The following is a 26,548-nucleotide window of genomic DNA, read 5'->3' as shown; positions in this document are numbered from 1 at the left end:
AGTAAATAATTTTTTTTTTTATATTATATAATAAATATATATTATTTACTGATAATAAAAATATAGTTATTTCATCTATCACAAATATTTATGCAAATATGTGAATCAAGTACAACAATCAAACAACATAATGATTTCGACAAAGAAAATTTAAAAATATATTTATGTTATGTAGTCTTATTTTATATTCTTTAAATAATGTAATACAATATTATACATTATATTTTTAGAATTGAGAAATACATATATCTGTTAGACAAATTAAGCGATAATTAGACAAATTTGATTTTTTTTGCCAGCCAAAAGTTTATTATTAATTAGCATCAGTTATTTCAAGATGTTTAAGAAATGATGGACAAAAAATAGGATGAACATAAATGATATATGAACTATGAATAGTACTTTGTAAAGCTGACTTAGATAACAGATCTGCACATCCATTTCCAGTCCTTTTTGATGCCTAAATTCAATTTCTTCAGAGCAGTTATTCCACAAAGAGATCGTATGAGATATTGTTTTGATATTCAGATTTGTTTCTTGATGGTTAAGAAGATTGATAACTGTAAAAATGTCTCCTTCGAATATGACCTTTGCGGATTGGCCCGCGAGACATAGAATTATAAACGGATACATGGCTCCTGAACACTTCAAGACATGATTCATGACGCTTTATCAGTTTCATGACGCATCACTAAGTTAGTTTAGTCGAAGATTGAACTGGATAAGGCAATACACTTGTTAGTTGAAGATTTTAGTTGGATCAAAACACTAGTTTATTTACTTTTGTTAGACTCCAAACATTTTAAAAATAAACAATATTTTAGTTGCTGAATCCAAATATTATAACTCATAAGTTCATAACAAATGCTTTAGTTTTTTGAATCCAAAATTAAATAAAACCAACACCAAATCAAAGATGCTAATCCCAAAAAGAAATAAAAAGAAAACACCAATCACACTTCTTGTTCTTCATCTTTATCACCAACAAGCGACAAAAAGATAGAGATTTCTCTTTTTCACCATCAACTTCATCTTTTGCAGATAAGAATAATAGAAGTCAGTTAAAGATATATTGAAACCTAAAACTCCAAAATGTATGATAATGTGAACAAATACATATAAGCAAAACTATGAAGAAGCCATTGCGGGAACTAGATCTTCTTCACCGGTGCAGATCGAAGGCGCTTGGGAGACCAGAAGCATCATCGACCCTGAAACCACCATCACCGGAGCTACATAACGTCGAATCACCTTCTCTCTCTCTCTCTACGTTTTAGGTGAAAGCAGAAATGGGGACTTATGGTTGCGGATCTTCAAAATCCCGCAGGTTAACATGTAGTCCATCCCGCTTTCGACCCGTCCCGCTTTGAACTCATCTCACTTTCGACCCGTCCCGCTTTGAACCCGTCCCGCGAGGCCCGCAATTTTGCACGCTTACCAAATGGAGGCCCAATCCCGCCCCGCATCAAGCTTTTACGGGCCAGGTCCGCGATCCAGGTCTTTGATTGCCATTCCTACCGAAGAATAAGCTTCCCAAAATGATGGATATAAACTAAAAATAAATTTGCTGATTTCTAGCTAAACGAAGGACGACAAATACATGATACAAGTATGGATTGAGACATTCGAGGAGTTATGTATCTCGAGCACCTCTGATAGTATTTAAAAGAGTATATCATCGTTAAAACAAAAGAAATTGTTTAAATTAACTACCACATTACTAATACAGTTTATTTTAACCATAACGTTAACTAATCTAGATTTAGGGTTTATATTTGAGCGTGAAGTTTTGGAATGTGGGTTTAGAATTTCAATAAATACTTAAAATTTAAAATATTTTTTTAAATAGTTTCGAAAAAGATTTTCGAATTTCAAAAAACAATTTGAAAATTCGAAAAAAATTTTATAAAAAAATTTGAATTTGAAAAGGCATAATTCAAAAACTATATAATTTTTTATTTTTATTTATTTAAATAATTATTTTTATTTATACATCAACAAAATAAGGTATTGTGATCTTTTACTTTTTTAATGAAGAAAATATTTATGAAAAGGTATTTTTAATAAAAATAAACATGAATTGTGTAATAAAACACGAGGTAAACTTGAAATTCTCCCTTAAATAAAAAAATATGAAAGTATGAAAAGATGTTCTCATTTTAAATATTATAAGAAAATTTGAAGCTGTTTATCTCTTTATGAATAATTTATACTTTTTGAGAATAATAATTATATAAATTCATTATATTTAAGTATTAATACTAAATTACTGAAATGTTTTTCATAATATTTTACCAATAAAAGTGTGTTCTTAGATCAGTTCTCAAGAGAGAGAGAAAAAGTGTTTAGATCGACTGACCAATGAAGACATATGCGATTGGGCATTTCCTCTTATATTTCAGACATATTATTGTTTTCAAAACCAAACGTTATGACTAATCAATGAGTATTCTCGTCATGGAATGGGAAGAACATGGACCCCAATTTGATGAAGCATGTAGCTGGATTTTCCATGAAACCCAACGATCTTATGTCCATCCTTGTGGAGTGTGAAGGTTGATGTTGTACTGAATCCGAAAGCCCTAGAGTTTTTGTTGCTGGTAGTGGTTATAACTCCAGATTTATCATCATAGGCACCCTCCACTGAAGTGAGATATTCCGCAGGATCACTTAACGTGAACTGAAAAAAGAAGGATAATAATTAGTTATCTATAGCTGTAAATTATTAGAATTGAATCAGTGACCTCTTGGACATCAGATAGGGTCTTGCTCCCATGATCATCACCGAAGATTACACTATCGTTTTGGACATACATAAACTTGACAAAACCGATAGCATTTTCAGTTAATCCAATGAATATCTTTCTAGTACCACTGAAAGAATTACCGTCGTCCCAATAATCTCCTCCATCGCCACCTTGTTCTTCTAGTTTCTCCGTATCAGGAGGAGGCAACGGGCGATAATATGCTCCAAGAGCACGAAGTGTATAATCTGCCTTTCCATAGAACCTGTTGTGACGGGCGCGAGAAGGAACATATGCGGAAACAGATGAATAAAAGCGATGTAACTACGACACAAATATTTAACGTGGTTCACCCCTAGAGCTACGTCAACGGGCAAAGAGAGACCTTATTATTGGAGGCGATATTGAGCTTACAAAGAGAGACCTTATTATTGGAGGCGATATTGAACTATTTTCAGCACAAGTCAAATAATTTGTTTGGCAAAAAAGGAGCAACCGATAAAAACTAAAACAAATGAATTAACGTTTATGAGTACCAACCCACCATTAAATGGAAAAAATAGAAAAGTTTAAGATGAGCCAAAGAAACTACAATTTTTTTTAACGTATTTAAATATTTAAAGCACTTAAACAGTGAATTTAAAGATTTCACGAGACATTATCAAAACTAGAAAAACATAATTAATATTGAAGGAGAACATTAATTTTTGGGAACAAACTGTGTTTCTATCAGACAAGATGATTGTCTGCACCTCGTGCGGATTAATGTATATATATCAATAAATTTCAATTTTAATGTTATTTTCTTAAAATATATATTATTAAATTTGATATAAATTTTAAATGAAAATAATAAATTATTTAATTTTAATTTTTGTGTTAACCATGATGTATTAAATTCTGTTTTTTTTGTTTTTTTATTTATGCGTGTAAATTTTGGATATAAAATTAATCTCTACTAATAACCAATTTATCATTAGGCAACTTGAATTTGAAACTAAACACTTATTGTAGTTGTGAATTAAAATAATCTCATCAGAAATTAAAGCATTAGAAACAATTACGGTTCATAAACATCAGTAAAATAAAAAATAGCCAATAAATATCATATACTATCAATAATTTAGATTTTAGAAACTGCGACACAAAAAAAGTAATAATTTTAAAAACATGGGAAAGTGCCACAAAAGTATTTAGTTTCATTTATAGCATAAACTTTAACTTCTGTATTCTCACAATGTCAATATGCTTAGAGACTATATCCATCTATCACTTCGATCGTGATATCACTGTGTAGCGTAGATAACGACGCTCATAATGTATGAGCTACGTACGACATTAGTTGTCAACAATATATTGTGTCCTAACTTGCCAGTCTTTTTTGGATTTCTAATTTGGGCTAAGGTTTAACTATGTCCATTATTTTTTGGGGCTATGGAGGGATAACATTCAAGAACATCTGCACCGTTGAAATGTGACAAAGATTGTAATGATTATACATTTATGGAAAAATAATTTTAGAGCGTTTTGAAGCAACCAAAAAGAAGCACATTCTAAAGGGAGACAATGAATCTGAACCCTACTACGATTTGTAAATCCTGCTCTGAACCTTCACAAAAGAAGTAGAATTTTCACTCATTATTTCAAGCTTTAGTCACCTTCAAGGCTATGAAGAGCGCCTGAACCGTAATAAGCCTAAATGCCTAATTTTATGCTAAACCGCCTAATTTGTGTGTTAATCATGAATTGATAATAATATACTTCTATTCTTGTATTCATCCAAAAGACATCAGTTATTATTTACAAATGGTTCTGCATTTACATATCAAATTAAATGACATCACACTGATCTTTTTGATAAAAAGATTATCAGACTTCTCTGAATATCATACTCTGAAAATTACAAACAGAGATTAAACGCAAAAAAATGTGACAATCCTCATAACAAGAACTGAAAATACTCAGAGATCAATCTTGATTAATAGCTTATATAAGAGTGAACAACTTACATTATGAAAGTTGCATGGTCAGTGGGGGATTGTATCTCTGTCATCAAGGAACTGCAAAAGGTAGTGGGGGATTAGTTTAATTGATACTTATTCTGTTCGTTTGTTTGGAGCTTCTAATTTATCAGATGCACAAAAAGTAGATATACATGTGATATCCGCTTCCATGTCAGCTAAAATGACCTCAGACTATGACACACAACTTATAATCTCGCTACATAATATTCATGTGGAACAGAAGGTTACGATTGAGTCGTCAAAGACTAAGAATCATGCAAAACAGAGGGTTGAAAAAGAGGCCTTCTAACTCAAATGTTAATGACATAGCAGGAGAGACAGATGGTTAAGTCCAGGCTGCCACATGTAGAATTAACTCATCTTTTTTTTTTCTTTTTCATGTCCGGAATAGGAATATTGTTTAATCATAGCTCTATCAGTTTTGAGTATTTTGACTCTCCAAATTATATGGATACACTTTTAGAATCTCCTACGTATGGTTAAGGATATGCTTTGGTTCCACATTATTAATTCACTTTACCAGCTGCGTGGAAAAAATCAGTAAAAATATAGATTCTTAATTTTATTTTTATATGGCTTCCACCGAAGAAAAAAGCTACACGGATGCTAAAAAGAAAAAAAAAGAAAAAAAAGCTACACCAAATCAAACCATCGGACCTTGATAATACTAAACATAGCGACCATGGAAATTTGATGTGGTAATAAGATGGATAAATAGGACCATTGTGAATCAATCGGAGTATATAGATGCAAAGGAAAAAGAAAACCCTAGGTTTCTCTTGATTGGGATGAGACAGAGTTTTGTACTAAATTTAAAACGTGGAAATATTTGATTTTTAAAATAAATTTCGATTTGAGACTAAAATTATTATAAATTTCTAATTAGGTTATTTTAGTTCAGTTATAAATAAGTGTATTTTTCATAAATAATAATAAATGGTGTATTTATCAAAATATAACTCATTTGAATGTATTTTCAAAATTTTCCTTATAATTATTATATCATTGTTAAACTAGATATTGTGTTCGAAATTCTCGGTACTCATATCTCAATAATTAAATACTAACCAACATTTGTAACAAATAATATTTATTCCATTGTATCGATTATCTAATAAATTCTATTAATATATAATTAAATTTAACACATATTTATTGTGTTATTTGAAATCTGAATATTGTATATTATGTACACATTTAAAAGTACAATAAATTCATGTGTTGAACAAGCGACTAAATATTTAAAAGTATTATATTCTTATAACCGTTTAAAGACAATGTAAATACATAAGATATATAATGGTAGTTAATTAAAATATACAATTATATAAAGATATCAGTTAAATTTTGGTAAGTTTGAAATTACATAAAAATAAAACAAATTTTGATATAGATCTGCACATAGCTTACATAAAATACATAATAATATTATTATAATCTTGTGATGGCACGTAAACCCACCTAGTAAAAATTACTTACCAACAATCCAATGAAATTTAAATTCTCATGGTCTATTGTGACGCGTTTTAAAGTAAATTCCATCTCTTCTGGCTTCCCATGAACGTAGTATGCCACTTCTCGTCAAAAATGATTCTCGATATACTTGAACATCATGGTAATATCTACCATATCTTAAAAGACACTGTGTTTCTTCTTTTTTCCAATTTATTGTATCTACATCCCTAAACTCAAAGGTATGAGAGGTATTAAATTGTAAATCCTTGCTTCCTAGATCACTTGTTGGGTTCGTCATATGACACTTCATATGGAGAACAATATTAGGACCGATTTGATTACGAATTTCTACATCATTCTATGAGTAAGCTGTACCAGCGAAAACAGCCAAAACGAGCACAAAATATATACAAAGATTCATATGTTAGATCAAAGATAGTCTGATCAGGGTATCAATGTTCAATATGTATAATTTGTTTTTGCAACATTTATATAATGTATTAATAATCTATTTATGATGCTAGCTAAATTTAAAATTAGACAAGAACTATTTTCAGCACAAGTCAAATAATTTGTTTGGCAAAAAAGGAGCAACCGATAAAAACTAAAACAAATGAATTAACGTTTATGAGTACCAACCCACCATTAAATGGAAAAAATAGAAAAGTTTAAGATGAGCCAAAGAAATTACAATTTTTTTTAAAGTATTTAAATATTTGAAGCACTTAAACAGTGAATTTAAAGATTTCATGAGACATTATTAAAACTAAGAAAACATAATTAATATTGAAGGGGAACATTAATTTTTGGGAACAAACTGTGTTTCTATCAGACAAGATGATTGTCTGCAACTCGTGCGGATTAATGTATATATATCAATAAATTTCAACTTTAATGTTATTTTCTTAAAATATATATTATTAATTTTGAAATAAATTTTAAATGAAAATAATAAATTATTTAATTTTAATTTTTGTGTTAACCATGATGTGTTGTGAATTAAAATAATCTCATCGGAAGTTAAAGCATTAGAAACAATTACGGTTCATAAACATCAGCAAAATAAACAATAGTCAATAAATATCATATACTACCAACAATTTAGATTTTAGAAACTGCGACACAAAAAAAAGTAATAATTTTAAAAACATGGGAAAGTGCCACAAAAGTAATAAGTCATGCTCCTTTTATATTTAGTTTCATTTATAGCATAAACTTTAACTTCTGTATTCTCACAATGTCAATATGCTTAGAGACTATTTCCATCTATCACTTCGATCATGATATCACTGTGTTGTAGCGTCGATAACGACGCTCATATTGTATGAGCTACGTATGACATTAGTTGTCAACAATATATTGTGTCCTAACTTGCCAGTCTTTTTTGGATTTCTAATTTGGGCTAAGGTTTAACTATGTCCATTATTTTTTGGGGCTATGGAGAGATAACATTCAAGAACATATGCACTGCTGAAATGTGACAAAGATTTTAATGATTATACATTTATGGGAAAATAATTTTAGAGCGTTTTGAAGCAACCAAAAAGAAGCACATTCAAAAGGGAGACAATGAATCTGAACCCTACTACGATTTGTAAATCCTGCTCTGAACCTTAAAAAAAAGTAGAATTTTCACTCATTATTTCAAGCTTTAGTCACCTTCAAGGCTATGAAGAGCGCCTGAACCGTAATAAGCCTAAATGCCTAATTTTGTGCTAAACCGCCTAATTTGTGTGTTAATCATGAATTGATAATAATATACTTCTATTCTTGTATTCATCCAAAAGACATCAGTTATTATTTACAAATGGTTCTGCATTTACATATCAAATAAAATGACATCACACTGATCTTTTTGATAAAAAGATTATCAGACTTCTCTGAATATCAGACTCTGAAAATTACAAAACAGAGATTAAACGCAAAAAAGTGTGACAATCCTCATAACAAGAACTACAAATACTCAGAGATCAATCTTGATTAATAGCTTATATAAGAGTGAAAAACTTACATTATGAAAGTTGCATGGTCAGTGGGGGATTGTATCTCTGTCATCAAGAAACTGCAAAAGGACTTGGTTTAATACATCTCTAGTATGAAAGATACTGAGAAAGAAACCGAAATTCACATAGTCAAGAATTGAGCACAAAGCACCACAAAGAACATACACTTACCAATAAACTGAACATAAGTAAAGTAAAAAAAAAAAGAGAGACATGCAGATATAAGCGCATGAGAAGCAATTCAAAGAAAAATTGAGAAATTGTGATTACCTCTAGGAGTGGCAGGAGAGACTAATGATGTCTCTCTAATTGTTTCACCTCCTGCATCCCCTTTCCTCTTCATGGTCTTCAAAAGACACCAGATTTGTCTGCAATCTTCTCAAAAATGCATATGCAAAAACACAATCTCTTTCCTCCTCGTGATGATCATTCATGAAGCCGTTCAGCAGCCCATTCTCCTAACTTTCGCCACCCGTACTTTTTGCTCGCATCATTTATCCTTGTCAACATTTGGACAGGTGGATCAAAAGGCATCAGCAGGAGAAACTCCTCAAGCTGACGCAAACACCCATACTTGCAGTAAAGTTCAACCATACAATCATAATGCTCAACCTGAGGCAATACAAAATATCTGTTGCTCATAGAACTGAAGTACTGAAAACCGAGCTCCACGTGGCCTTCGCGTGTGCAAGCTCGCAAGATCCCCAGAAAGGTGACATGGTCAGGCTTAACTCCTTCATCTTCCATAGCCATGAACAGCTCAAACACCTCTTTGCTTCTCCCATTACGATAGCAACCACGGATCATAGAGTTCCACAGCATCAAGTCCCTTGTAGCAGCCGCCTCTTCGAATACTTTGATAGCATAGCCGAAACATCGGCATTTGGAGTACATGTCAACCATAGCACCGCGTAGGACATCATCAACATCATATCCGTTTCTGATCAAGAAACCATGAGTTGCTTTGCCTAAACCAAGAGCAGGAACGTTCGCACAGCCCGCTAAGAGCGTAGCGAGTGTGTACTTGCTAGGCTTCGCCTCGAACTGCATCCCTTCGAAGAAAGATAAGGCTTGCTCACTCCTGCCGACTCTAGCTAAGCCAGTTAACAAAGCGTTCCATGAAACCTCGTCTCTTAGCTCACTCATCTGACGGAACAAAGCATTGGCGCTCCCAAAGGCGCCGCATTTGCCATACATATCGAGAAGCGCATTAGCTACAATCAAATTCCCATCGTAACCATGCCTGTAGACGAAACCGTGAGCTTGCTTCCCCGTCTGAACATCTGAAACACCTGAGCAGACATTCAGAATCCACACGAGAGTGACGTTATCGATACCTTCCACCTCCTTGCGCATCAAGGCTAAAAACTCCAGCGCCTCGTCCCATTCGCTGGCACGCACGTATCCACCCAACATCGCGTTCCACGAGATTATATTCCTCTCAGGCACCAAATCAAAGAGCTCCCTTGCCTCTCTAGTTATACCGTTCATCGCGTAACCTGACATAGCTGAAGTCCAGAACTTCAAGTCTTTAGACTTGGTTTCATCAAACACTCTACGAGCACTCTCCAGCCTCCCGCATTTTACATACATATCAAAGATAGAGGTAGAAACAATCGTGTCTGGCAAGAATTTGAGTTTGAGAGCAATGGCGTGGATCACCATTCCCACCTCGAGGGTTAGTGATCTTGAACAAGCTAAAACTACACTAGAGACTGTGTGATTCAAAGGTCGAACATTCATCTCTAGCATCTTGAAGAACATCACCACCGCCTCATCGTTCAACCCCATCTCAAGATACCTCCTCACAACCACGTTCCAAGAAACATCACTAGGGCTTTCAATCTCATCAAACACTCTCCTCGCATCGCTCATAGCCCCACACTTACCGTAAACATCAACAATCGAAGTCTCCAAATCCACATTCCCTGAGTATCCATGCTTCACCACAGAACAATGAAGCTGCATCAACAACCTCAAGTCCAAGACGAAGCCGCACGACTTCAACACACCGGAGAAAGACGTCTCCGTCGCTCGTATTCCGTCTCTACTCATCCTAACAAACGTACGAAACGCCTCGTCGTGGAGTTCGTTCTTAGCGCAAGCAGTGATGAGCGCGTTCCAAGACCCGCCGTCTCGTTCAGGCATTTGCTCGAACAGCTCGCGCGCATCGTTCGCACACCCGATTCTCCCGTAAGCTTCGATGGCTCTGTTGAGTAGGAAGATCGGGGGGAGGGGAGAGAACGTCACCAGGTGGGAGACGACTTTGCGGGCTTGCACGACGAGTGATTTCGAGGAGCATGAGCGGAGAAGACGCTCGTATAGCCAGTATGAGACTGGCTCTAGAGAAGGGAAGAGGAGAGAGACGGCTTTGGAGATGTTACCGTGTTCTAGTTGCTCGAGGATTTGGTGGGTCGCTGAGTTTTTTTCGGGTCGGGTCGAGGATTTGTCGAGGACACGCTTGCTGGTTTTGTCGCGACTGAGAACACGGCCAACGGCGGCAGAAACTCCGGTCAGTGTCATGTGTAGTGTGGGAGCTTTGGTTCCATGACCTTGAGGTTCTGTAATAAAGCCCAACCTTTTTTAATATTGGGCCTTTGCAATTGAAAGGCCTGAATAGACTAACATTGCTTCTTCTTTTTTAACACCGAATAGACTAATAGCAACTATGAATGGTTCCGGTTTATTAGACTAACATTGCTTAGATGTAGTCTACATCATGTAGAGGCTAGGATTTTCAATTTTAGCTCAGACCCGATCGGTTTAATTGTATCAAACCGGAGTCATTCATGGTTGCTCCTTATTAGTCTGGGCAATTTCTGATATCGATCTTTGGGTTGGATATTTCTGATATTAGGTAGTTCGAGTAAAGGGCTAAAGGACCCGGTAGGAACCAGCAAATTTTGGATCGGTTTGAATAGTTTCATGTTTCGGTCGGTACAGATAGTAAAACTAGGAACCGTCTAATCTAAAATATGATTTATGGTTCTGTTATTTTTGATAATTCAGGTGAGTTATCATGTATTTCAAATAATAGATCAAGTAATTAGGATGATTTAGATAAAAATCTTGAATAATTATGATTATTTTAGATATTTCAGAGAAAATCTACGGATATTTAGTAATAATTTTGGGTAGTTCAGAGATGTTTTGATAATTTATTTTTAAATACTTTCAAATACTTTTAATAGATCATATGCATATGTATATTGGTTGTGTTATATGTAAATATAATTAATATTTTAATATGTTTGGTTTCGGTTCGGTTGTTTCGAATATAAAAGTATATGAACCATTTAAGTATCATAGGATTTTGGTATAATTCCATATTTGGTTATTTTAATTCGGTTTCGATTTGGATTTTTGGTTCTAGTTCTTTTACCAGGCCTACTTGTTTCTTGCTTGTATGCATTTTGTTTTTTTTTTTTTTTTTTGCTAAAAATGTATGCAATTAGTTGTTAGCTAACATGTACATATAATACAAATTGTATTCAATATATGTATGATTGGTTTCATTCTATTTTCATTTTTTATAGAAAATTGTAAATGATCTCAAACATTTTTAAGATATGATTTTCGAACCTTAGATAAGCTTTGGACCGATCTGGTCGACATGCATTTGGTCAACTAAACATTTGTGTATCTACCAGCTCCTGTGTTATATATAAACCAAGCTCAGTGATATATAAGCAGATTCGAAATTTATAAAAACGAACTTAACATAACTAAACAGGATTTATGAAAGATTCCCCATATGAGAGAATATTGGCCTGAGAATGTTTTTTTGGTGTAAATGTTAAATTGGCCTGAGAAAGTTTTTCGCACTTAAAGATAACAATGTTTCGGACTGCGCAAACTTTGAGAATTCATATTTTCATATTTGAGCTTCAAAACCACTGAAGATGCGATTCCTCCACCATATATGATTCAAGTCCTTAATGAGCTAACGGATGGGAATGTATTTATAAGTACTTGTGTCGCCCAACATCATATCTGGGCGGTGCAGGTTACAAGTGTTGGGGGTGGATTTACATCCTCCCTCAAGGTCCATTAGACATTGAATTAGTTCCACTTCATTATGAAACCCTAAACATCTTTCTCCTATAAATAAAGAGCTATCTCCTTATGAGGAAAGGGGATCTTTTCTTCTCCATTTTTAGATCTAACACTTCTTACAAAGAATCTATAGATTCTTAGATTTATTTACACTTGTAATCATACATGTAATACAATCTTTGATCTATAAATTCTTTTTGATGTTCACTTCTCATTTGATTCTTTCAAGATATTTTCTAAACCTCAAAGAATCTAACAATTATCTTTAGATTCTTTTATTTGTATGATTCAACAAACACTACCAGCATAAACACCGTTTTTGGGTCAAACAGTTGGCGCTAGAAGGAGGGGGCAAGGAGAACTATCTTTAAAGATATCAAATTTGAGAGAATCCTAGATCTAACTTCATCATCTCAAGATAAATGATGAAACTTTCTCATGAAAGCTTTGTTTTTGCGGGGGATGGGACTCTCATCAAGAGCCGAGTATTGAAATCATCTTTGAAAAAGATAAGTTTCACAATCTCATCTCATTATTAAATCTCGATTCATAATAATCATGGCATAATAATATACATGTGCTTAATCTTTGAAAAGGAAGGGAAATAATAATATTTTTTTTTTCTGACTTTAGGAGTCGTGACCGATGACGACTCTGAAAAAGAGGGAATCGAACACAGACGACGTCGATGGGGCTGTCGCCGCTTTCCCGTATCGATCGAGTTCGTCGAGTTCCGTTCCATCCCCACCAACGACGAGCTAGCCTGTGACGGAAGGAGAAAAGAGAGAGGTCGTTCACTACCTCAACGGCAGTCGTGAACTCGAAAGTTCTCAGCTTTGGAGCTCGCGACGGAGAACCGAGATCTCAGCTCAGTTAGCAACGACGGCCAACAACTCCTCTCTCGTCTGCTATGATTAAAGAGTATCAGGCCACGGATTGCAACAAAGCTCGGCAAAGATTGTAACAAAGCTTGAGAATCGATCCCGCGAAGCTCACGAGTTTGACCTTGATTCGAGTTTGTTGGGCTATGTTTCCTCACCGGCTTCAGTCTCCACCGCCACCTCTCGAATCTAATCACTCCCCGAACTCATCCCATGCTTGATCTCGACTTCATACGATCTCCTCCTCCTCGAGACATTTATGGCCTCACCGGAAGCTCTTGCTGGAGCAAAAGAGAAAGCTTGATTGAAGCCGCTCCATCAACGGCAGCTGAGAGAGAAGTTCAGCTTTGTTCTTGATTCATGAAACTGCAGCAATCACAATCACAGTTTGACCTTGGAAAGCTCGTAGTCTCTTGTCACCGTCTCTCCCGGAAGGATTTGTTTTGGACATCCGAGAAGCGAGGTTGAGCTTGATCTGAGGAGCCGGGTTCTGTTGGTATCAAGAAGATCCAGGTGTTGGATCTGTCAAGCAATTCTTTCTCTGGTGTGATTGGAGTTGGTTTTTGAGGTCTTAGAGACTTGAAAACAACTTGTTAGGAGGAACTATCCCATCTTCTATCAAGAACTGCAGTTCACTTCAGTCTTTGATCTCCTTAGATACTGATTCTGGTGAAGCAACGCCTCTTGATGATGTTGATCATGAAAGAATACTCCTCAGTATCTCTTCCTTGATAGCCGTAAGCGCTGCTGCAGCCATTGTGATTGGTGTGATAGCCATCACGGTTCTCCACTTGAGAGTGAGGGCTACAACGGCGTCGAGATCAGCATTACCGATCAATTTATCTGGAGGGATGATCTGAAGATCAGGAGCTGAGCATAAAGAGAGGCTGAGCTGGTCAAGGTCCTGTTCTTTCCAGTGAGCTCTTCGACGAATATGCCGCAACCAGCACAAGCTCCTCGAGAATTCAAAGTCTAATGTGGCTCTGCTCAAAGTTCTTCTCATCTGATCCATCACTTGTCACGACCAACAACTCACCCTAATTTGGTCTCGGCATTAACCAATCTCTCTCATCTCTTCTCGGGAGCTTACTAACGAGACACTATGAAGCCCACATGGTCTTGGCAAAGAGCAGTGACCGGCTCTGTCCCTCTGTTACGAGACTACTGCAACAAGTTGGACAGGAACAAGATTAAGAAGCTTGATCTTGACATCACAAATACGGTTATGGGCTTGCCTTGGAAGTATGAGACACGGCTTTACCCACGACTCTATACGTCACCACACTTCCGTGAAGCTCTTGCTTCTACCTCACGCGTCATGACCGTCTGCGTCTCTTCATCAAGTTGGAGGCCTCTCGTCCACTTCTTCGTCAAGTGCCGATCTAGAGCTCCCTTCTCGATCCAAAGCTTTGTGCAATCTTGGCAAAAGTGATGTGACGAGGAAAAATCAAGACTTCGATGCTCTCATCTCCGAACTCTGCTATGGACGCAAACTTCATAGCATAGAGCTCTTGCTTCTTCACCAAGCAAGCTTTACCAATTGACAAGATAAGTTTTCCTAACAGCCTTATCAAATCATTATTATTCTGACGTTTAAGGCGTAGTCAAGTTATAGTTTGCTTCTTTAATAATTTATTATCTAACCACGATAATAAAATATTTAAAGAAGCGATAATGATCGTTACAGCGTATTGACTTATGTTCAAAGTCATTGTATTTGATTATATCAACATTCATGACATGTGGTTGCTAACAAGACTTAATTTTCTTGAAGCTTTGTCCATCCCCTCGCACTGGTCTTTGCATGATCTCGCTGTAAACCATCTCAAGATCATAGGCATAATGCCTTCTCGTTTCACCGCAAGAAGCTCAAAACCTGATCTTGGCGACAAAGCATGATCTTGCAGTCTCGGTTTGATCTCGCAAACATCTTACATGCTGACCAGTCGCGGCAACATGCGGATCAACAAGACGACTCAACCCGTTGATTTCATTACTCCATCTACACATGGATTGCATCAATGCTGCGAAGACATGTCCACCTTGGTGACTTGATTGTGACGGGCCGTCCATGGTGGTACGTTCATAATGATGTCTATGGCAACTTGTTCTTGGCAGTTAGTTGATCGATGCTTCATCCATGGCAACTTGCTCCGGTGGTTCAGAACACTGTCCTCACAGATCGTTCGCGCAACCATCCCGGAGTAAGAAGCCTGATCGGAATTAGAAGTATGTCGATGACAGCTCGCCCGGGACAGTCCGTCTACGACACTTCATTTATGGCAACCTAACCATGACGTTCCGCTCATGACAATCATCTGCGACATGGGTACGTGCCTAGTTCATTGTCTAATAAACCCTATACATAAAGTTCGCAGAGATCGCTTTCGACTCTCTCAACGAGCTTGGGGGGCTTACTGTTGGGGGTGGATTTACATCCTCCCTCAAGACCCATTAGACATTGAATTAGGCCCACTTCATTATGAAACCCTAGACATCTTTCTCCTATAAATAAAGAGCTATCTCCTTATGAGGAAAGGGGATCTTTTCTTCTCCATTTTTAGATCTATCACTTCTTACAAAGAATCTATAGATTCTTAGATTTATTTACACTTGTAATCATACATGTAATACAATCTTTGATCTATAAATTCTTTTTGATGTTCACTTCTCATTTGATTCTTTCAAGATATTTTCTAAACCTCAAAGAATCTAACAATTATCTTTAGATTCTTTTATTTGTATGATTCAACAAACACTACCAGCATAAACACCGTTTTTGGGTCAACAACAAGTCTAGAAAATCATGCACTCAAGGCCGGTTTTGGACACAATCAGATGAAAAATAACTTTAATCTTCAATTTTTAAATTTATTATATTACATGAGTTTCAATTGTCAATAGAATTATTAAAATGAAATCTAAAATATTTATAGTTTCTTAAATCTTGAATTCGGCTCTGCATGCATTGGCTAGCATCAAGAGGCTTTGGTGCAATTGCCCTTGTTCGGTTGCTGCTCACGGCCTCCATCTCAATGCTTATCACTTGCAATAAACGACATGTAACTTATATATTATCAATACAAACCGACTTACACTCTAGCTTCGTACATATCCAAACTGACATGTACATTACGTATTTCAAAATGTGAAGACGGTGTTGTTTTGTCTTTTAAGACTTTGTTTATCTACCTCCCAAAAACAAAACAGAGCACATAACACAGGAAACGTAAACAATGGTGATTCTACTATCTTTCATCTTGCTTATATTATTTCTAGTTTTCTTCTCATTAATTTACACCAAGAAGATCAAAGACTCGAAGCAGAATCTACCTCCAAGTCCACCAAAGCTTCCGTTCATCGGAAACCTACACCAGCTCCAAGGACTGCTTCACAGACGTCTTCACGATCTCTCCAAGAAACATGGGCCCGTGATGCTTCTCCACCTAGGGTTCGTCCCAATTCTCGTAGTCTCATCGAGTGAAGCAGCTGAAGAAGTTCTCAAAACCCATGACCTAGAGTGCTGTACACGCCCCAAGGCTCTCGGCATGCAGACCTTTTCTCGCAACGGTAAAGACATTGGTTTCGCGTCATACGGCGAGGAGTGGAGAGGGCTGCGGAAACTCGCTGTTCTTGAGTTCTTCAACGCGAAGAAGGTACAATCTTTTAGGTATATAAGAGAGGAAGAGAATGACTTGACGGTCAAGAAACTAACGGAATCAGCTTTGAAGCATTCTCCGGTGGATCTGAGCAAAACCCTTTTCTCTTTAACTGCGAGTATCGTATTCAGATCAGCCTTTGGACAGAACTACTTCGAAAGCAAGCGGATCAGTAAGGAAAAGATCGAAGAGTTGATGTTTGAAGCTCTTGCAAACATGTCTTTCAAGTTCAGTGACTTCTTCCCTGTTGCTGGTATTGGATGGTTCATAGACTTTGTGTTAGGAGAACATAAGAGACTTTATAACGTTTTTCTAGAGGTAGATACTTTTGTGAGGAAAGTGGCTGATGATCACAAGCATGGAGTCACAACTCCAGATCGTCCTGATATTGTCGATGTGATGTTGGATATGATAGAGAAACAAGAACATGATGAGTCTTTCAAGCTCACAACTGATCATCTCCATGGAGTCATCTCAGTAAGTAAACAATCTTTAGTATCATGTTTCTTGAATCAAGAACCTGACCTAAACACTTTTCTTGATTAGGATCTATTTCTTGCTGGAGTAGACACAAGTGCCATCATCATGATTTGGGCGATGGCAGAGCTCATTAGAAACCCAAGAGTGATGAAGAAAGCTCAAGACGAGATTCGAACAAGTATTAGAATCAAACCACAAGAGAGACTTGCGGAAGAAGATCTTGACAAAGTACATTACTTGAAGCTTGTGGTGAAAGAAACCTTAAGACTACACCCAGCTGCTCCTTTGTTACTCCCAAGAGAGACAATGAGTCCAATAAAGATTCAAGGCTACGATATTCCTCCCAAAACCCTTGTTATAGTAAACGCATGGGCGATAGGACAGGACCCTAAACACTGGATGAATCCAGAAGAGTTTATCCCGGAGAGGTTTATGGATTGTCCTGTGGACTACAAAGGACATAGCTTTGAGATGTTACCTTTTGGTTCTGGTCGTAGGATGTGTCCAGGGATGGCTTTTGGGATTGCGACTGTTGAGTTAGGACTCTTGAATTTGCTTTACTTCTTTGACTGGAAATTGCCAGAGGAGAGTAAATGTATGGACATGGAAGAATCTGGTGATGTCACAATTGTTAAGAAAACTCCTCTTGAGCTTGTTCCTATGCTTAGGCCAAAGAATCTTCAAGAACGAGCACATGAAGTGTGAGAAAAAAACAAAAAAAAAGTGTTTCTTGTAGTAAAGGATCTTGGGTTCAAACCTGATACCTTTATAGTCATGTCAAACCAACACTACAAGTTTCTGATGTACTCCAGGATTGGTTCTCCTAGTACTTCTACTTTTCCTACTCACTTGTAATATGTGCTAAACCGCTAAAGTAACAAAACATGGTTTGTTGGCATAAAACGTCTTTTTTGTCCAAATATATTCTCTAGTTAACGGTCGACACTGGTTTAAGAAAGCCAAATCAGTGGTATAGAATCAAGATATAATACAATAGTTGCAGAACTCCGAGCAGTGGCGGAGGCAGTAAATTCTTTTACATGGGTCAGTTTGATAACAAATGTGTTTTATATAAGTCAGGAAGCTAATTACTTCTGAATTTTCTTTACAAAATAGAGGGAATTTTTATTTTCACATGGCTCAAATGACCACCCTGGTTTTGTGCTAGCTCCGAGCACCACGAACCAACTTATTTGCTATTGTGTTTTGTCGAAATTCCTTCAAATGGATAATGAATGTTGGGTAGTTTATCGGCATAAAACATCTTTAGTTAGTTATTTTAGTTATTAAATTTTGATTAATTATTTTTGTCAATGAAACTTAGTACATGTCAATCAGTGATTGCTTTAGAGAAAATTTTAGTTTAAAGTATATTCTCAATTCTGTTTTTTTTTTGACATCAAAGTATATTCTTAATTCTACCTGTTGATTTTCTTGCATATATATTAATTTGGAAATGTTGACAAAAGAAATATAATAAATTTTGAACAAAATAGAGTATGTATTTATACCACACAGAAAACGACACATGTTTATATAGGCCATATCTATATTCTAAAAATGGCTCTTCCTTTATTTGTTTTTATTTGATTAATTATTCCTTAATTTGTATTGCATGCATATCCTCATAGTCATAAGTATTCAGACTTTCCATTTCTTTATATTTTTGCAATATAATGCTCTTCTACATACCTTCTGTAGTATGCCAGCTATCAAATAGTATTATCACAAATACGTTTTTTCATGTCATGTTAAAAATTATTAATTAAAGAAAATGACACGTATCTACGAGAATCTTGCTCAACCTCTCAGTCTTCATCTCGAGCTTATCCTCACTGACGTTAAGATGTAACGTATATATCCTCACCGACTAGTGTGTCCTTATATAAAACCGTCTTCATATATAATTATACTTTGGACAAGCTCACTAAAACGCTCTTGTTTTGGTCTTAAACGAAAACGATGGCGATTCTTCTGTCTTTCCTCTTGCTTCTTCTTCTTCCCCTTCTCTTCTTGTTTATCAATAAGAACAAGAAACACTCAAACAATCTTCCTTCAGGTCCAACACAGATTCCGTTCATCGGTAACCTTCACCAGATCAAGGGCTCGCTTCACACATGTCTTCACGACCTCTCCAAGAAACACGGACCCATGATGCTTCTCCGTCTAGGGGTTGTTAGAATGGTCGTGATCACATCGAGTGAAGGAGCTGAAGAAGTTCTCAAAACCCATGACCTTGAGTGTTGTACAAGACCTACCACCATCGCCTTAAAGACTTTCTCGCGCAATGGTAATGACATCGGCTCTGGGGTATACGGTGAAACATGGAGAGAGCTGCGTAAGCTTTCGGTTCGTGAGTTTTTCAGCGTTAAAAAGGTTCAGTCTTTTAGGTATGTTAGAGAGGAAGAGTGTGACTTGCTGGTCAAGAAACTTAAAGAATCGGCTTTGAAGCAGTCTCCAGTTAATCTGAGCACAACCCTATTTTGCCTAACTGGGAGTATCGTATCAAGAACTGCCTTTGGACAGAGTTTCTTCGAGAACAAGCATATCGGCGAGGAAAGAGTCGAAGAACTGATGCTTGAAGCTCACAAAAACATGTCTCTCAAATTTACTGATCTCTTCCCCACTGGTGGTCTTGGATGGTTTCTAGACGTCGTGTCAGGGCAACTTAAAAGACTTCAAAATGTTTTCAACGAGGTTGATACATTTCTTGATCATATAATTGATGATCATCAATCTAAGACTTTCACACAAGATCGTCCTGATCTCATCGACGCGGTCTTAGAGATGATACATAAACAAGAAGATAATGAATCTTTCAAGCTCACCATTGATCATCTCAAAGGGATCAGCACAGTAAGCAAACAAATCTCTTTACTTCATTTTTCTTGAATCTAATATGTATATCCTTAGTTTATAATTATATATAATGTCTTCTTTTTATAGAATATATATCTAGCTGGAGTAGACACAAGTGCCATCACCATGATTTGGGCTATGGCAGAACTAGTTAGAAACCCTAGAGTGATGAAAAAAGTTCAGGACGAAATCAGAACTTGCATTGGAAGCAAACAAAAGGAGAGACTTGCGGAAGAAGAAATCGATAAGCTTCAATACTTGAAGCTTGTGGTGAAAGAAACCTTAAGACTACACCCACCAGCTCCTTTGCTACTCCCAAGAGAAACAATGAGTCACATCAAGATTCAAGGCTATGACATTCCCCCAAAAATCCTTCTACTGATTAATGCTTGGTCGATAGGACGTGATCCTAAATACTGGAAGGATCCAGAAGAGTTTATCCCGGAGAGGTTTATTGATAGTCCTGTGGATTACAGAGGAAAAAGCTTTGAGTTCTTACCATTTGGTTCTGGACGAAGGATTTGCCCCGGTATGGCTTCAGCTATTGCTACCATTGAATTGGGACTCTTGAATTTGCTTTACTACTTTGATTGGAGTTTGCCTGAAGAGAAGAAACATATGGACATGGAAGAAGCTGGTGTTGTCACTGTTGTTAAGAAAATTCCTCTTGAGCTGATTCCTAGTCTTCACCAGTGAATGGTTCATAGAGTCTAGATGAACAAGAAGCTGAACTGTGTAATAGATCAGACTTCACTAAGAGTTGTGTTGTTTCTTAAGAATAAAACTTGTGGGAAAATTAATGTTGTCCTCTTGCTAAAAATTGGTTCATTCACCGGTTTGTATTCGGTTCAAATAGGCCATGTAATATTATCATCATTTTAAATATAATCTTGTGATATTTTCGTTTTAATAAATACTTATAGTATACACTTTTCTGTCAAAAAGGTTACATTTTTAATATAAACTTGATTTTAGTTAGAATATTTTATATTTCTACAGAAAATATGTTTATCTATCAAATAACTTATATTTGTTTATATAATTATAATTTATTTTTATAAATAAATATGATTTTAGATTAATGAGAAACAAAATAGACCAGTCCGTTTATCTAATTTCTATGTATTGATTTAAATTTATTTTGAATATTTTTATAATTAACTTGGATCATCTTTCTCTCTATCTAACTGTAATAATCTCAAATATTTTGAATGTTTTACCAAAATAATCAGTGAGAACTACTAATTATTAAATGTCAGATACAATTCGCATAATATAACATATTATTTTATGGTCAACTAATATAATTTTGACTAATTTCTATAAGATAATATTTTTTTTTTGTTTATTTTAAATGTTCTTTTATATTTGTACATATAGATTAAGAAAATATTTAATTTTATGAATTTTTAAAATAAAAACATCATTAATTATATAACTAACTATATTTCAACCAATAAAAAACAAACTAGAAAATGTAAAAATTATATAATATATAAAAAAATTTACACTTTTATATTTATTTTGTAACAAAAGTTTTAGTCACCTATATCAAACAGAGGGGATATATTAAAAAGCAATGGATGAGATCATCAATCATGACCTCGACACAAGATAGTCCTGACTCATTTCTTAACTAATAAAATTAAAATAAATTGAACACTTAACACGTTGTTCCAAACTATACACAAGTACATAATAGGCCTGTTCGTTTAACAAACGCCAGCGACAGCGGCAATAGTTCAAAATAACAGTTAAGATCACGGAAAATACATCAGTCACAGCAAAAGAGATTTTTCTTTCACAATATGAGTCTATAAATTGTTTGCTGTCAAAAAAAAAAAAAAGAGATTTCTCTTTCAGTCGGTACAGCAAGTAGTAACAGCGGCAGATGCGACGCTAGAAATAACAGCGGCAGCAGCAACTCCGGTTTTCTGTCTCTAATAGATCCTTTGCGACTGACGCGACCGTTGACGTACGTCGTAGTTTTATTTATTTCCGCTGACGCCAGTTTCTGCGTTCTTAAAACGAAATAGGAACCATTTGGGTTTTGTGAATCGGTCTGGTTTTTTTTTGTACGGTTTTCAGGTTTCGGAAAATATTCCCAGGAGTAATATAAGTATGCACCTTTTGATTGCAAGTTTTGGTTTGCAACACATTTTAATCTGCATTACACATAAGTCACACTGTACATATTACTAACAAATATTATTGAAGTGTCTAATCTACTTTAATATAGAACAAAGGGTGAAGATCTTACATTAACCATATATAAACAAATATTTTAGTAACAAGTTCCATGGCACAAGTTTAGCTGATTTCTTCTTCTTCTTTACTTTTGAATCTTGCTTCTTCTCCTCTAAACATCTCTTCATGATCCTCACCTTAAGACCTGTTAAGCTAGATGGGCTTCCAACCTAAAACCAATTGGTGCTAAGTGGAGTGGCCCATTCATCTTATATATTGCTAAGGATCCCTTCCAATATCCGATGTGGGACATTTATCCCTAATACGCCCCCTCGAGATGATGGCTCTTTGAGCGTCAATCTCGGAATGCTCGGACAAGGATCGATGGGCCGACTTTGGGCTGGATCGATAATGGATCGGATTGGACTGTGTGGATCGGGCTCTGATACCATGTTAAGCTAGATGGGCTTCCAACCTAAAACCAATTGGTGCTAAGTGGAGTGGCTCATTCATCTTATATATTGCTAAGGATCCCTTCCAATATCCGATGTGGGACATTTATCCCTAATAAGACCATGTTTCATGTACAAAGTCGTTGTAACTCTAGGCACAACGACATGATCTTGATCAACCTTTATTGAGTAGTTCAACAAGATTGAAGCAGCCATCATTTTCATCTGCAAGTAAGCAAATGTTTTCCTTAAACAAATCCTTGGACCGCCATTGAACACAACATACTTAAACTGGTCATCACTCACGTACTGTCCTCCTTGTATCCACCTCTCTGGTTTAAGCACTTCACATGGTCTTCACCCCATATTGATTTCATCCTTCCCATGGCATAGATAGAGAAGTAAGCCCTTGAACCTTTACCCAAGAAGGTCCCATCTGGAAACACATCTTCTTCTGTTGCTTGCTTCATCTCCATTGGAATTGGTGGATAGAGTCTTAAGACATTCAAACAGTGCCGCTTGTAGATACACCATGTCGTTTAGATCCTTGACTGTGAAGTGACAACAACTCTCATCAAGGTTATTGTAACTCTTCTCTCTTTGGCTCAAGATTTCTTTTATTTCTTGGAGGATCTTGTTTTCGACTTCAGGATGTTTTGTTATCAACCAGAAGAACCAAGGAAGCCCGACAGAATTTGTAGATACACCATGTTGTTTTCGACTTCAGGATGCTTTCTTGAGTTTAAAGTCTTTTGATTTGTTAGCATCATCTTTTGAATGGATTTAGTTGTTGGCGTTTGTATTAACGTGGCTATGTTATTTTCTTTCTTAATCAAACCTACTCTCTTTTTAGTCCTTTAGATTGAAAATAATCGTGAATCACTTTGTCGAAATATATTTAGTCTTAAAGTGTTTGTTGTGTATATTGTATGCCTTGTCTATGTGAAATTATTATGTTTATAATTAAACATATACTCTTTGCAGAGAATTCTTCGCTTGTTCTCAACTTTTCAGTATTCGTTATACAATAAACCGATGGAGAGTATTATTCCTGATATTAAAAATAATAAAACAAATCATATGCATGCTATCAATTTCTTGAACATTTTATTACTCTTGAAGGCACCTTTGATTCCTTAATGAGAGATCTAGATTATTCTTTGCTCTTTTGATTAGGTTATCTTGTGACTAAATAAAACCTAATCTCTCTTGTCTCAGCCTCCCCAGTCCCCATCACTTGATCATTATACTTTTGTGACAACCAAATTTTTTTTTTTTTGACGAAAGTGACAATCAATATATTTATGTATAATATATGTTTATACTTAGTACTTATGGTGAGGTTATGATCTTGGATTCTTTCTTCTCTTTACATTTATATTTTCTGTTACCAACATCTAGAAACCGAGAAGTGAATTTTGGATTTTTCTATTTTCTCTGCTTCTACTAAACTTCATATCCCAAGTACGATGCGAAGCTACAAGACCGGTAACGATGATCTGACCAGAGTCACCGATTCAAACTGAATGTAATACGACGTCTTCGACGTAGGGAACAACGTGTGCTTGGTTCGACCAAGTGCGTCTCAGGTTGAGCTACAGAGAGCTCTTGATTGAGCATGTGGTATTGGGAGAGTTGATTGCTCAGTCATAGAGCCGGATACGATATGGTCGCACGCATCTTTTGCGTTTAATGCGTATTATCAAACCAATGGGAACAATTGCATTGCTTGTTACTTCGGTGGAACAGCTACACTCACCAAGATAAACCCTAGTAAGTTTCTTGCACCATGTAGGTTACTAAAAATGAATAATCGATTAATTTTGCCAAAAATATATTTCTTTATATATAAAAATGTCATGCCCTATTTTATATGTTTATTTACCATTTTTTTAAGGACATACCATTTCTGAATTTAACCCACACCGGGTTCGAGTTTACAAGACATTTCTTCTAAGAAGACAGAAGAAGTAAAAAGAAAGAGAATAAAAAATCAGACGATGTCGACCAACTAAACTTGGTCAGTCCTCTTTACACTTGAAATCTTACAAACCAGACGGATAAGCAAGATTGGCGACGCTGCGTTGATGATCGGGTCAGCATTTTCTCCACAACGAGTCAGAACCAGCAAAAAAGGAGCCATATTAGTTTGATTCCATACACCTGATTTAATCTCATTAAGCGTTGCTACCATTTACTTCTTTCCCAAACCTCCGTACTCTTTCGTTGAACAAACAGCTTCCCAAGACATATTTGCCCCCATGTAGAGTTCGGAGCTCCTGTCCAGAGGAAGGCGTTACAAATATTTTCTAATTTGTCCAAAGATTCTTTTGGCAGTGGAAAAATCTCAGACCAAAAATTGATCGTACTGTAGAGGACTGTAGCCGTCCTGTGATAGCCGTTTTGCTGTCCACGAAGTAACTCCGAGATAATTCACACGAAGAGACCCTTGGACCAAACCAAATTCTGGCTCCAAACATGAAGCAGAGTGTTGATCATTCCCGTCCAAACATTTTATAAGTCACTTTGTCGTAAGCCTTTTATTTACATGGAAAGAAACCTGCTAGTTCTCCATTTAGTGACACTGAATAAAAAGGAGTGTTAATACACATTCTTATCCAAGGGATAAACACTGGAGATAATTCAAAGGCATGAAGAATATTCAAGTAATACATGATTGGATTAGAGATAGCCTCTCTAATAACATCTTTTTGTTATAGCATTATATTTTCCGCTATTCTTTTATGTATGGGGAGTACGTAATAATATATGGGATATTTTATATGTTGAATGCAGGCTAACGTTCTCCTATGATGTATGCAAGCAAGAACCAAAATTTCATATTTTTGTTAGTTATGTCTTTTAAGTATCATTTTGGTCAGACTTCTCTCCATCATGACTTTTGTTTAATTTTTAATTAAAGATGTAAATGAGGGGAGAATTGACATGTTCAACATCCCTACCTTATAGTTTCCATTTTGGGAATTTTTTCATATAAATGGAAAGGCGGACAAAAATGCATTAATGTTTCAGTAGAGAATCCATAGAGTATCTTTGAATTTTCTTTTAACAAAGACCATTGTCTTCAATGACAAATCAACTAATTATGAGGTAGAGTATGACGTGTTTCTTTATAGAATTATTATGTGTGTGTGTGTGTGTGTGTGTGTGTGTGTGTGTGTGTGTGTTTTAGAAACATAATCAAACTGATATTCAACAAGTTTTGACATTTTTTAAAATTCATCTTTGACCTGGTTGTTTTCTTTGGTAACTTTTATTAGTCAAAAGTCATATATATGAACAAATATTAGTGTATGACAATGTCTTTTCAACTATATATACCTGATGTATTATCAAATTGATGACTAAACAAAGATAAATACAGATCATTGTAAAGAAGAGAAAACAAACTTGTTTACTACAAGATCAAAACGTTCTCACCATTTCACCAATCAAAGGTATTATGTTAATTATCTATATTTTGTGAATAATCATGATTTATATTGTAATAGAATTCGAAAAATTTTATTTAAAATTCTCCATCTATGATCTAATCGTACTTTAAAAAACACAAACCTGTTTATCATGATATATATACTCTTTTGAATTTGAAATATTTTAATATAAATAACATATCATGGATATCCGAATGCTCACCCCTAATTTTGAGATACAATACCATGCTAACAACTATTCTTGATTTAGTGATATTTTGTGTAAGTTGTAATTCAAGACCAGTATTTGGTAA

The 26,548-nt window shown here is 35.7% G+C and overlaps 3 protein-coding genes and 2 pseudogenes across 3 annotated transcripts; 3 read left to right on the top strand and 2 right to left on the bottom strand.

The window, feature by feature from the left end:
• Positions 1-2,283: 2,283 nt before the first annotated feature.
• LOC106413254 (jacalin-related lectin 44-like) lies at positions 2,284-4,010 on the bottom strand. The gene is made up of 3 exons (XM_048740192.1): positions 3,981-4,010; positions 2,712-3,068; positions 2,284-2,680 (listed from the first exon to the last, which is right to left on the bottom strand). Exons 1-3 carry the CDS (start codon positions 4,008-4,010, stop codon positions 2,456-2,458), a joined length of 612 nt encoding a protein of 203 aa, XP_048596149.1. The 3' UTR covers positions 2,284-2,455.
• Positions 4,011-7,970: 3,960 nt separating this feature from the next.
• Positions 7,971-10,784, bottom strand: LOC106412053 (annotated as a pseudogene).
• Positions 10,785-16,138: 5,354 nt separating this feature from the next.
• Positions 16,139-18,434, top strand: LOC106360380 (cytochrome P450 71B4-like). Its single transcript, XM_013799969.3, has 2 exons — positions 16,139-17,299; positions 17,369-18,434. The coding sequence occupies exons 1-2, from the start codon at positions 16,400-16,402 to the stop codon at positions 18,005-18,007; spliced, it is 1,539 nt and encodes a 512-aa protein (XP_013655423.2). The 5' UTR covers positions 16,139-16,399; the 3' UTR covers positions 18,008-18,434.
• Positions 18,435-19,198: 764 nt separating this feature from the next.
• Positions 19,199-21,088, top strand: LOC106360383 (cytochrome P450 71B4-like). Its single transcript, XM_013799972.3, has 2 exons — positions 19,199-20,158; positions 20,249-21,088. The coding sequence occupies exons 1-2, from the start codon at positions 19,265-19,267 to the stop codon at positions 20,855-20,857; spliced, it is 1,503 nt and encodes a 500-aa protein (XP_013655426.2). The 5' UTR covers positions 19,199-19,264; the 3' UTR covers positions 20,858-21,088.
• Positions 21,089-24,115: 3,027 nt separating this feature from the next.
• Positions 24,116-25,758, top strand: LOC111202014 (annotated as a pseudogene).
• Positions 25,759-26,548: the final 790 nt, after the last annotated feature.

This window comes from Brassica napus, chromosome A9 (genome assembly GCF_020379485.1).
Source record: "Brassica napus cultivar Da-Ae chromosome A9, Da-Ae, whole genome shotgun sequence".
Lineage (NCBI taxonomy): Eukaryota > Viridiplantae > Streptophyta > Magnoliopsida > Brassicales > Brassicaceae > Brassica > Brassica napus.
The sequence above is the reverse complement of the archived record's forward strand: the minus strand, read 5'-3'. Positions and strand labels throughout refer to the sequence as shown.